Below are 12,591 nucleotides of genomic sequence, written 5' to 3'. Positions count from 1 at the left end.
CTTTTTGACTTGGTATTGATTGAAAGGCAAAAAGTATAAAAATGATAAAGCTTTGAGTATTGATTGAAATTCTGCTTCAAAAAGTTTTCTTTAGAGAAACTCGTGGAGAAAATTCTAGTTGTTTCAGGTTACATTGTTTCTGTATGATCATGTGGATTCTTCATTGTTTTACATCCAAGAAACAACAGTAACAGAAGGTACTACTTTCCATGATATCACGTTATTTCTACAGGGAGTTGGTGAATGTCATTGGAGCCAGCTGAAAAAGGCTGCCCAAGAGCAACTTAAGAAGGATGAATTGCTATTGTTTCTAGGTTAGGATGAAGCTTGATATGTTGTAGGCCGCCAATCAACTTTCTGAGCACTGAGTATTCCTTCTTGATCTTTGGAGAAAGTTAAATGAACCTCCCAGTGCAGAGACTTCAACAAGTTCTCAACTTCTCCAATAGCATTTGATTCATCACGAACAATCAATTTTCCTCCTGGTCTGACTATTCTATCAACCTCTGCCATCACGGGTTCAAGTTTGCATCTGTGAAGGCCGAATGCAACGAGTTATCAAACATCAATTGTAATTGAAGTTGAAAGAGAAAGAAGATGAAGGGAAATCATCCTATAATTTCTACCTCGTTTTCAGCTTGGAGAAAAGATGATCAGCATGCAGGAGATCATATGATCGAGGATATGTGCTAAAGGACTCGCACCAATCATGGTATATCCCAAAAAGGCCACGTTCATAGATTATTGGAAGTGTATCTGGAGAATCAAAGTTAACCACATTTATCACCCACACTTTAATGTCCTTTAGAGCTGCTGCAAACCTGCACGCACCCAAGATGTAACTTCCCTAAACAGAATTGAAATTGACGTCAATTAGTAACCGTCAAAACAGAATTGAACGACCATTACCCTCCATAAACAGCTCTCATGTCCATCACATTTCTTACATTAGACCAACTGATTCCCAATCCGCTCATATACAACTTGCTCACCACTCGTGTCCAGTGTTCATAGTCTCTTGCAAAATCTTGAGGAGCTGGTTTCCCGTATATCCCCATCTGGGAACTGTTCAACCAGTAAGGAGCTTTCTGCAGCCGGTCAGGCCAATTTGCAGGCCATCGTGCCCCTCTTTCAGCCTGATTTACTGGCACGCGGTGCATGCACGCCTGCAGGGGTACATGCCTGAAACAAAACAAGCAATAATGAATTTATCTCCTTGATGTGATGCATTTCAGCATACTACTCAGCCAGACCCTCTTTGTATCCGCCAAAATCTTAACCTATAGTAGTACTATGTTGCTGAACAGATAGCTTCTTCAGCTGCAGTTTGACCTTGACAGATTAAAGGTGCATAACATCAAGAGTATGTGAAGAAACCTACCAGACAGCATTTGCATCATCACTATTTTTACACATTGGAGGACTATTATCCTGCCTTTTGTCATAGCATTCATTTGAGGTAGGTTTGCGGAAGACAGCAACACCAATGGAATTCAATTTGTCCTTTTTGATGGTCACAAGCTCCCAACACATGGATTTTGTCAGGGACGACATCGCTGCAAAACCAACTACATATCAGCCCAATGAAAACCTATAACTCTGTTTGAATTGAATGTGTTTTTTGTGTTCTACCTTTCCATATTTCCATATCCTCTGGAAGCTTCTGGTAGACAGGGGTGGCTGACCAGACAAAATATCCTCCAGGTCTCAGGACACGGTTCAGTTCTAGCAGAAGCAGACCACCTTCTGCATGCCAAGGCACTCTACAACGCGCACAGTGCACTAGATCAAAGACCCTGGAAGGAAAAGGTAGCCTCTGAGAACCCATCACAGCTGATATCGCAGGAATTCCTCTTTCAAGGGCAAATTGAACTTGAGCTTCATGCTCATCTTTGGGGGCAAAAGACATTGTCAGAACATCTCTATCAAAAAGAAAACCTCCAAAGCTGGCAACACCACATCCAACATCCAAGACCACTCTGGTGTGTTTACCCCATTTAATGTCCGGTACTGACTGCAACCATAATAACAAATGTAATCTTCATTCTCTCTCTAATTCTAGCTATCTTACTCCTATGTCTCACCATCAATTTCAGGAAAACAAAGCTAGTGTCTAGAATTTAAAACATCACAATTACAGATTCATAATCAAAAAGAGAAAATCATTATTGTAATTTTACGGTAATTGAAAATAACAAATCAGATGAAGAGTGAAGAAACAGAAATTTGTATTGTATCATATTATAAGCAGCATCATGTAGTCAGAACATCAATAAACAAATTTAATTCGGATTGAATATGACATTTACCCTTGGATCACTATAGCATTTCAGTTGATGGGCAGTCTCGAACTTACCTGTTGGACAAAGTCGATGTAATGGAGGGCGCCATGGATGAATTGGGTCCCTCCACCAGGGAAAGTCAAGAACTCACCGCTTACTTTAACCCAGTTCTGGTGCCCTTTCACCTGAGCCAGCAACGTATGTGGTACATTATGGTACCATATCTGCCAGACAACAGCAAACACAAGTTGCAACCCACGCCAAAAGTCATAACAATCAGACGGGTCTAATTCAATCTTACCTTATCTCTGCTTTGGGGCCAGGAGATGGGCCTTTTGTATCCCTCCGGAAGTGGGACCAAACACGTTGGTCCCTTCTCAGGGCAATGCCTCTCCCGATGCTCGAAGTGCTTGGTACTGCGTAATGTCTTCAATGCTTTCTCGTTGTCCAAGCATGGTATGTAATCAGGACCAGCAGTGACGTTACATAACTGCCACGTGTAACCATAGATGCTCGCTTGACCGTTTGATTCGTCCTTGCGCCTCTCCTTCTCATTCTCCGATTGAGTCTTCTGCGTCTTCCAGGACTTCTTCGACTCGGTGGACTCTTTTGGAATAGAACTTCCTAATGACTCTTCCGAGTTTGAGTCATTCGAATTCTCTTCTTTTGGGGAGTCCTGTTGTTGAGTTTCCTGATTCTGAGCTTCACTTTGGGTGTCCTTTTCTATTGTTTCCTGGTTCGTTGATGTCTTCAGTAAATTCGGGAACGTATCAGTTTGAGTTGCGTTTAGAATTTCCTTCTGTTTGTCCTTGGTTTCGTCGCTAAAAGTGGTGTTTGCTATCCCTTGCATTTGTAACTCTTGTTGCTCTTGACTTTGTTGTTTGTTTCTCTTTTGTTCATCTTCTAATTCCGCTACGTCATTCTTTGATCTCTCTTGATCATCTTCCTTTGTTTTCCCGTTTGTTGTTTCTTGCGTTTCTTCATTGCTTTCAATGTCTTGCTTTGGCTTATCTTCACGTTGCTGCTGATCATCCAATTCTTGCTTCTGCCATTCCTTTGATTTCTCATTTCCTTGTTCCTGTTCCACACTTTGATTTTGATCTTCTCCTGAATCCAGATTGTTGTTTTCCTCTTGATTAATCTTGTTGGCTTCTTCATTTCTCGTCTGCTTATTTTCTTCAAATTCCTTCGGGCTGGTTTGCTCCAATTGTTGGTTTTGAGTCAACACACTTTCCTCTGATATCTGAGTTTCACTAAATTTCTGCTTCTCATGTTCTTCGGCTGATTCTTTTCCCTGTAAATCAGGTTGGTTCTCCTCAACCGCTACACCTTCTTTCCCTTTATCCTCATCAGACTCACTTGCCTTATCATCCTCGAGCTTACCATCGTCAGGTTTGATGGCATCGTCAGGGAGTTGGCCTGGATTATCTTCAAAGACAGCTTTGTCTTTCTGATCATCATTAATTTTGGTGGTTTGTTCTTCATTTGAAGAAGAAAACACATTGTCGCCGTTGGTGTCAGTGGCGGTGCGAGTGGTGGTTGTTTGTGGGGGTGCAACGGAGTTGGAAGTGAGCATCCATACACCAAAAACGCATAAGGTCACAAAGATTACAGTGGTTACAGTTGATGCATATGAAACTGACGATGAACGCTTGTTACTACGAGACTTTCCTCCTATTCCCATTTTGGTTTGAAAGGAAACGAAGAGAATGATTTAGGAGGATACTTTTTCATACAATGGAGATAATAAAAAACATGGAGAAGATTAAGCTTTGTTTGTGGAGGATATGTAAGAGAGAAGAAACATTCCAAGTTGGAATGTCAAGATCCGAAAGAGTTGGAGAAGGGAATTCGTCGGAAACTTCAATTCCTGATGGGCCAGATATGAAATACCCATTAACAGGATATTTTCTTATGGGCAAAGCAAAACCCCATCGAAATGACAAGGCAAGATTACAGAACCTCACAAAACCCACTTTTTGGAAGGTTTATTTTTAGTGGGTTAACATGTTCAGCAAAATGAAAGTGGTAGCCCAAGCTTTCTCTTACACAAAAAAATAAAACCGCAATGGTCAGGGATCTTTTTGACTGAATTTTTTGGTGAATGAGATCAGTTTTTGATATCTGCACGTTATACAATTTATGTTGAGACTAAGGCAAACTTATTAGAAAATAAGATGAATTTATTTTTGGTTTAAATTCATTAAATAAATACATAAATAAAGTAGGTTGAAATAGAAAAATTGTGTTCACATTAGTTGAAAAAAAAGAACATGAATATGGATGAGATTGTAGTTAGATTTATTATCATATAATCTGTAAGAGTAAATAGGCAGATTTTATTCACATACAAATCTCATGATTTTAGGCACGATTCTAACAATGTAATATGAAAGTTTTCATGCTTGGAAAGATGTTCGTAATCTATATATTTTCTATTATTCTTTGGTAGAAGGCATAATAGAGTTTTCTTTATCCTTGGCAATTTTCTAGATTGTTTTTCAAATTCTATGTCTCTTAAAGTGGATTTACTAGAGTTGTGAACTTTTATTGTTTTGTATCCTTTATTAGAATTCTTAAAGTGATGTTTTTGTATCCTTTAATTTTTAGTTTTAGTGGTGAGCTTTTATCATTTTTAATCTAATAATCATATTCTGTCATTATTTAAATTCTTATGAGTTTTTTTATTTACATTTAATCTCCATATCTCAAACTTCAATTCTCAACATCCTTAGGTAATCTTTTATATTGTTTTTCAAGTTTTACATTTCTTAAGTAGATTTCCTAGAGTGATGAATTTTTATTATTCTATATCCTTGATTACAATTCTTAAGGTGGTGTTTTTATATCCTTTAATTTTAGTTTTAGTGATGAACTTTTATCTTTTTTAATCCAATAATCATATCTGTCATTATTCAAATTCTTGTAAGTTATCTTTTTTGTAAGTTTTTCTGTTTATAGTTAATTTCCATATCTTAAACTTCAATTCCCGCCATCAGTTTCATATTAATTTTATGCAAGATATCTCTGCAAAATCTTTCAATTTGACATGGTATGAGGATGAGATTATTATAGTGCAATGAAAAGCAATCTAGTTTTTTTGATTGGGTGGGTTTCAGTTGGACAAAGTGAAGGCATAACCATCAAGCTTTGTCCGCTCCCAACATGGACCCGAATGCAGGGCAATTTTGGAACCCCCCCTCTCCCCCCCCCCCCCCCCCCCCTTTATTTTTTTGGAGTTTGGACAAGTTGGAAGATGAAGGGCGAAGACAAGAGCATGGAAGCAAAAGGAGTTTAGATTTTTGGTCCAGAGAAGATGCAACATTATGTTACCAAGACCTAAGGCAGATATTGGGGCAAAAGTGTTGTGACACTTTTTTTTTTGAAGCTTTACAGGTTTTCATAAAAAGCACTAGCAAAAATCCTCCAAACCCTGTTCTTGTATCATGCGTAAACGCTCTAATGAATCATATTTTAGAGACAAAAGTTGGGGACTCTAAAGCAAAGATAATGGGGTACATCCCCTTCGGCGCAGTAAGTTTCAGAAAGTCCATGACCGCAATCAAGTTGCCAGTCGCATCAAAAGCAAGTTGATTCAATGGGGAACAAGGTTTTTGATTAAGAGGTACGAAGTAAAATTTTATATTATTCTTTATATTTCCACTATACAAACTTTTTCTCAATAAGATTAGATGATGAAGTATACCTGGACAACACATTAAAGTGTTTCAAGTGATGGACGACATTTCATACTATTTCACCTAACAATGAATAAGAGATACTGAAGGCATCGGTGAAATTTAGCTTCAGACAACAGCATCCTGGCAGGGTTAGAGACATGAGAACTGAAATAGTTTTAAACCTCGACTCCTTATACAGAGGCTCTCGAGAGACTGCATCCTGTACACTCTCACAAGCACAATAGGGCTTTTTTTTTTTTTTTTTTCCAATAGCAAGTTAAGAAAAGCAAGCTTTTGGATCAGCAGAGCTGAGACACTCTCTAAAAGAAAAGCCAGTTCACACCAATTTATGCCCACAAATACAAACTAACCATACTATTCCTGCACAAGCTTATCTCCGTGCTCACTGGCAATGGCGCCTTACCCAGCAGATATCGACACATCCCCCACACACCCTCACAATGCCTTAATGCCATAACAAATCCCAGCAGTCTTAAATGACTTTTTGGCTGTTCTGTGGCTTGCAATTCAAGCAAAACTGCTTGATGTGCTTCATTATTGATGTTCTTTCTCTCTATCTGCGAGTTTCATCGTTTGGCATATATCTACTCTTTTTGCTTCACATAACTCCAAACTATAACTGTCAAAGGCTTTAACCACTGAATCATGGCTCTATGCTTGTTATTAAAAGCCAAAAGTAGGGTGTTCTCGAAGACGTCACAGCTCAAAAATGTTGAGGTGGGTATCCTCCACCTCTCCACTCTTATTATTCATGCATATTTTAATGTCTTAATTTCAAAACCATACCTACAATTTTTTTGTTATAACCTTATAATTAAACTTTACATAACTTTAAATTCTTAGTAATTAATGATAATATAATTATTATAAGTGACATGCTCTTGCTGAATAAGAACGTAGATTCTAGTTTTAGGTGGTCGAGTGATCTAGGGTTAGACAATAGTTAAGATAATAAAATAAAAGTTGCGGTGGTAACTCGTGATTGGGAATGCACTATACATAGTCTGATGGGCAAATATCAGCCGAAGAAAGGAGAATTTAGTTATTCCATATTCTTTCTTTCAGAGAATTGCTGACAGTGATGAATTCCGGAACAAAAAGAATGGTGATGGAGAATCCATCCGAGTGAGAGTCTCCTATACAAGTGGCACAAGATCAATATTATTCCTCTTTGTGTTTCTGAAGTCTCAACACATGAGAATCAGAGAAAAAGTGAGCTTCCTGAGCAAGGAAATATGGGGGACAGTCTCAAATACTCGAAAACTCACAGGTAAAGTACCATCAATATATACTTTTTTGCATTGGGAAAGGGAGGTGATTTTCACAACTTAATCTTCTTTAGGCTTCATTTGTCAAGTCTTTTCAGGGAATGAAGATGTGATAGAGAATCTGTGTCATTTTTAGGAAAATTCCCTTTTGATTTAACACAAACATAAGATAAGATGGAAGATATAACCATTCAATCAAAATCTTAGAGACCAATACCCCACATGGCTAAATATTTAGTTTCTTTAATAGGTCAACAATGTACCAAGAATATTTTAGTTTTCTGGGATGCAAAGGCTAGCTTGCACCAGCTGAATTGAAGGAATGTACATTGGCTGTGCAGATGAACCAATTGCAGGAAAACAAATAGTAATAAAACTAAAAAAAAGGGTTTCACGGTCAGATCACTGCTTAGATCCGAAGGATTTTATGAAGTATGCACTGATGGAAAATTTTTTGTGAAGTTATGACACAGAATATCAGACCCGACTACCTGCCTTTCAAAATATTAGATTTAAAGCATTTCTTCAGTAGGCAATATGGTGATACAAATATATAGTTCCCTTCTAATTAAGCAAAGAAATCCAGGATGTCCCCTTCAACCGCAGACATAAATACTATATGAAAAAGAATGCTGCAATCTCCAAAGAGAGACTTTTCCATTGCTTTATTAGTATTTATTTTTCTTATAAACATAACAGACAGATTATCTCCAAAGAGAAACACATTTTCCATTGTTCCATTAGTATTTATTTTTCTTATAAACACAACAGACAGAGATGACATATGATTGTATTCTTTCTTGATAATATTCAAATGTTGTAGCCCCCTTGCTCCCTCTGTTATATACAATCTATTAAATTTAGTCCCTTCATGACCCTACATGCAAAAAATGAAATGTGGTCACTTAAAAGCCAATTGTTAGGTTTGCATGCTCCACAGCAACCTAGACAATTAATACCACCAAATTCCTGCTAATTTACAAGAACCCTACAAGTAGTTTAAATGCTCTTTCTTGCAATACTGATCCTATCAAGCATACTCCAAATCAAGTTACAATGCAAGTGGAATTGAGCTGGTCAGGTCAATTACATGAGTTCTTTATCATTAAAAATGGTGAGTCTGTATGTTACACAGCCATAGCCTAATAATCACACTGAGGGGGAAAAAAAAAGACCATGACAGCTTCTTCAAACAACTTGATACCAAATATCTTATTCCTGTCAATTTTAAATGTTCTTATAAGTACTGGGATTTGTCAGAGTACTTCCAAGTATAGGGTCATCAGGAATAGAAACAAACACTTACTAGTAAATGTCATGCTTTAGGAACATATTGATATTACTTAATGTTCAGAGCACTTGATATTGGATTGAATATTACATAAGTTCTTTTCATCAGTGTCAACTGAAACTAAATATCCACGAGCAGAAGCCTGGTTTTTACCTCCTATATTTCGTGAAATTGTTTTCCCTATTTTATCAAAATAATGATTATAATAATTGCTACTGTTATTATTATTATTATTAGTATTTAAAAAAAAAGGTTAACACTTTTAGCTGGGAATCAAATCAACAAGACATGGTACTCTTGCTGAGGTTATTCTAGACCACCAGCAACAGCAGCATTACTATAAAATGAAACTTGAAACCCAACAAAATCCTTGCTTTGCTTTAATTATGTGGTATCTTTAGTTATGCAGCTTCAAAATAAGCTCAAGTCAAGTAATAAGCTCAAGATTGTGATCAAGAAGTTTTCACCACTGACACAGTTCTATATTTGGTACTTCTATAAGAAAAAAAACCCATAAAAAAGGAAAAAGAAAGGTTTGACAGCTTCTGCTTTATAAATTAATCATAATTAAGTTAAGAGTATGGTTAAGACTTAACTAAAACAGCTTCTGCTTTATAGTTAGAATGTATATAAAATAGAAAAAAGACTTAATTTAAAATTTAAGTGAATTTTATCAAATTTTTTATAAAATTAATTAAGTAAAAAATAAAATCGAAAATTACATAAGCCTTGTTTTCCTATAATATAAAGTAGTTAAGAGGGTGCATTCTGACAGACATAGCAGCTGGTGGTATAATGTGGTAGCATTAATTGAAACATGCTCCATAAGCATGTCCTATAAAGCATGTTCGAACAAAAAAAACCCTTCCCAAAAAACAAATAAATATATATAAATTTACTTTTTTTATTGGTCTCATCGGGAAGTGAGAAGAAGAGAACAGTATCAACCTGAAGAAAAGGTTGTTAGATTAAAGAAAAGTTTCAAAATCTTTCGGTTTAGTTTACAGAATTCAAGCAGTCTTATTAATAAGAATAACAATAATGCAATAGCACAACGGTAACGTATGCAAGCAACCACCTTTAGACACAACAATAATAGCAGTAATAGGTTTGTTGCATGACTGCACGAGGGAGGCTGGCATTAAACAAAAAGCAGATCGATGATAAGAAATATTTCTCATTTTATCAACAAATTAAGTCACATCTATGCTATATGCATGTCTATTCCAATCAATAAAATGATGATGATGATGATGACGATCACATGAAGATATAACAGAGGGGGAGGGGATTTTTTTTTTTTTTATGTTTCACCATTTGAACTTGAATGCTATGGTGATGCTATCTCATTCATGCATGGCTGGAACGCCCATACCGTGATAAGAAAAAAGCTTTGGACTTGTAGGTTGTCCAAACAAAGAAGAAACCAAAATTCGTCCCCCTTTGAAACCGGCAAATTTAGGGGTAAACAGCGAAAAAGCAGCTTTCCCAAGTTGAAACCCAATCAGAAAGCTTAATGCAAATTGGGAATTCAGCCAAAAAACAAAACCCCAGACTGTCAGAAAAATAAATACTGTATTTCTCTAACAAACAACACTCACTCGCACGCTACATGCTGTGCACATTTCGTACAAAAACAACTTTAGATTTCATTCAAGAGGGAAAATACATAGTACGAACCCGCAGCAGCAGTAGACGAAGAAATAAGAATTTATATGGATGATTTGAACCAAAAGCAAACATTCACTCTCTCTCTTTCTTTCTTTAAATAGTGGGATCAAATGTCGTTGTACTTCATTATCATCACATGTCAAGAAAGTTGACAAGATAATTAGAGAAGCAATTAAGAGGAAGAGGAAGAAGAAGAAGAAGAGACGTAGAAGAAAGAAAAAGACTGGTGTGTGTTTATGATCCTGGATTTGGGAAAAACTGCGTACCAGCCATGAAAGTGTTGAGTGGAGTTGCATATAGAGAGGAAGGGTTTAAAAATGCGGCGGTTGATGAAGAACCAGATGTTACGCTACTGCCACTGGCATTAACTGCAATGGAAGCCGTGTTGGTAGCGGTGATGGGGCCAGCGGTGATAAGATTAAGTGGTAGAACACCACCAGAAGAACTCTCACCAGCTGCTGCGATGTTGTAGGCACTTTCAGGGCCTCGATCGTAAAGAATTCCCTTGAAAACATGCCCTCCAATGTTTACAGCCGTCTGATAAGCATACTGATCGTCAGCATCTTCAATGCTACTCACTCTCACGCACCTGAACACCGCTTCAGAGCTCACTTCTGCCGGAAAATTCCCCAGTTCTAACCCTAAAAGAGAAATAAAAAATAAACAACAGCAACAAGAAATCCAAATCCTTTATTAGATAGGATAAGTGAAAAACAAATTTGGGTTTTCTTTATTTTGTTTGGTGACCTTTGAATATAAGTGAAAAATAAGGGACAGAAATGCAAGCAAAGCAAGCAACACATGGATTCTACAAAAATATCAACACGGGGGAGACAGAGAGAAGAGAGAGAGAAAGACGCATAAAAAGAGGAAAAAACAGTTTCTTCCCTGTCGTAACACTCGTCAGGATTCTTAAAAATGGCAGTACTTGTAAAAGGAAAAGATGAAAAGAAAAGCTGATGGGCGGTGCCATGGAGTCGATTTCATTACACGCAATTGATATATGCGCTATCTTTAACTTTTCTTAGAGCATAATTTATTTTATTTTATTTTATTTCATTGTTTCTGTCTTTTGTTTTTCCTGGACACAAGTTTCTTATCTCTTTCTAGAAAGATTTTCCTCTAAATTCTTACAAGAAAGAGTCAATCTTTGAGAATGAGAGCTTCACTGGGAGGGATACTATAAAGTATATAGTTACTTACAGGAAAAACACACCTAAAAAAAAACCTGTACCTGACGCGCTTGTGGGTAAACGAGTGCAGGCAAGAGAAGAAGAGGTTGGGTTCTCTCGCTGTCTTTTGGGATTCTCTCCACGAAGCTGAAGTTGCTGCAAAGCAGCAAGTTGTTGTTGCCTTTCTCGGCGCTTGGAAGCAGGAACCCAAGTACTTTTAACATGAGTTTGGCAATCAAATCCTCGGCTCTTACAACAAGTTCTACACCGCATGTGAAGGCAATCCTTTTTAGCTTGATTGCCACAATCTTGGCAACTCAGGCCTCCCGCTCCTCCGCTACTTCTCATCATCATAAAAGCCGATCTCGAGGAGGAATCATCAGAGACATTGATTGAGCTCCTGCTAGGTCCAACTCCTAACCCAGCTGCTGATGAATAAAGATCTTGCTGTTGTTGGTCTTGCGGGTTGTTGCTGCTGTTGTGGCGTTGGAAAAGCTCTTGTTGTTGCCATAGTTCTAAACCCTTGTAAGGAATGTCCTCATTTTTGTACCAAAACCAGCTCTCCGGTGGGATTTCTATTGTTGGATTGTTTTGTTGATCTTCTTGACCGTTGCTTCCTCTTCCTCCTAATGAGAAAAATCCAGCCATCGTTCCTCCTCTATACCTCTCCCAGACCTCAATTGTAACTGACAATCCATATCAGAAGCGCCCTCTCTCTTTTGATGATTTAGAACCCGAATCTTCCAAATGGGTACTCTTTCGACTCTTTTGCTTCTTTTTTCTCCAAGTTATTGCCAATTCTCCTCCTTTTGTACGTCTTTATGCCTATGCTGCTATCTAATAAATAATCTTAGCCCAAAAAATTACAAAATAAGAACTGAAAGTGAGTTGTTGTTGTTGACTAGTACAAGTATTTTTGTGTTGTTTTTTGTTGGTGTTGGTGCCCCTAATTGCACAAAAAAGCTGGTTTGTATTAAGAAAAGAGGACGCACGTCAGGTTCCAATGGAGGAAATTCCTTCCAACTTATATAAAACCTCTCTTCTCTCTTCAGTCTTCAAATCCTCTCTCCTTTCCCTTCCTTGACAATTTCGTTTAGCTGGTGCAGCTGTCCCGTTCCCTCTTCCTGGCTTTACTTACTTGTTTTTCTTCTGTTGCAAAGGCATTTAAGACAAAACACAAGAATTACAGCTCTCTTTTCTGCCAAC

The 12,591-nt window shown here is 37.5% G+C and overlaps 2 protein-coding genes across 5 annotated transcripts; both read right to left on the bottom strand.

Moving 5' to 3' along the window:
• Window positions 1-36: 36 nt before the first annotated feature.
• On the bottom strand, window positions 37-4,077 carry LOC111317220 (putative methyltransferase PMT27). Its single transcript, XM_022919643.2, has 7 exons — window positions 2,584-4,077; window positions 2,357-2,506; window positions 1,633-2,014; window positions 1,382-1,556; window positions 910-1,182; window positions 627-821; window positions 37-532 (listed from the first exon to the last, which is right to left on the bottom strand). Exons 1-7 carry the CDS (start codon window positions 3,964-3,966, stop codon window positions 316-318), a joined length of 2,775 nt encoding a protein of 924 aa, XP_022775378.2. The 5' UTR covers window positions 3,967-4,077; the 3' UTR covers window positions 37-315.
• Window positions 4,078-7,995: 3,918 nt separating this feature from the next.
• On the bottom strand, window positions 7,996-12,176 carry LOC111317217 (protein SHI RELATED SEQUENCE 1-like). Of its 4 annotated transcripts, none has more exons than XM_022919639.2 (3): window positions 11,448-12,176; window positions 10,480-10,854; window positions 7,996-8,128 (listed from the first exon to the last, which is right to left on the bottom strand). In XM_022919639.2, the coding sequence occupies exons 1-3, from the start codon at window positions 12,031-12,033 to the stop codon at window positions 8,121-8,123; spliced, it is 969 nt and encodes a 322-aa protein (XP_022775374.2). In that variant the 5' UTR covers window positions 12,034-12,176; the 3' UTR covers window positions 7,996-8,120. The 4 variants fall into 4 exon arrangements, with proteins under 4 accessions (XP_022775374.2, XP_022775372.2, XP_022775371.2 ...); XM_022919637.2 differs by lacking the exon at window positions 7,996-8,128 and adding an exon at window positions 9,446-9,677; XM_022919636.2 differs by lacking the exon at window positions 7,996-8,128 and adding an exon at window positions 10,099-10,334.
• Window positions 12,177-12,591: the final 415 nt, after the last annotated feature.

Source organism: Durio zibethinus, chromosome 24, assembly GCF_047325235.1.
Source record: "Durio zibethinus cultivar Kanyao isolate XHJ-2024 chromosome 24, ASM4732523v1, whole genome shotgun sequence".
Taxonomy (NCBI): Eukaryota; Viridiplantae; Streptophyta; class Magnoliopsida; order Malvales; family Malvaceae; genus Durio; species Durio zibethinus.
The sequence above is the reverse complement of the archived record's forward strand: the minus strand, read 5'-3'. Positions and strand labels throughout refer to the sequence as shown.

Coding starts and splice junctions, on each gene's coding strand:
- LOC111317220 (XM_022919643.2), bottom strand. CDS start 3,966: ATGGGAATAGGAGGAAAGTCTCGTAGTAACAAGCGTTCATCGTCAGTT. Junction 822..909: donor ATGAGAGCTGTTTATGGAGG/GTAATGGTCGTT, acceptor GGGTGCGTGCAG/GTTTGCAGCAGCTCTAAAGG. Junction 533..626: donor TTCTCCAAGCTGAAAACGAG/GTAGAAATTATA, acceptor CGGCCTTCACAG/ATGCAAACTTGAACCCGTGA.
- LOC111317217 (XM_022919636.2), bottom strand. CDS start 12,033: ATGGCTGGATTTTTCTCATTAGGAGGAAGAGGAAGCAACGGTCAAGAA. Junction 10,855..11,447: donor TTTACCCACAAGCGCGTCAG/GTACAGGTTTTT, acceptor TTTCTCTTTTAG/GGTTAGAACTGGGGAATTTT. Junction 10,335..10,479: donor ACTCAACACTTTCATGGCTG/GTACGCAGTTTT, acceptor ATGATAATGAAG/TACAACGACATTTGATCCCA.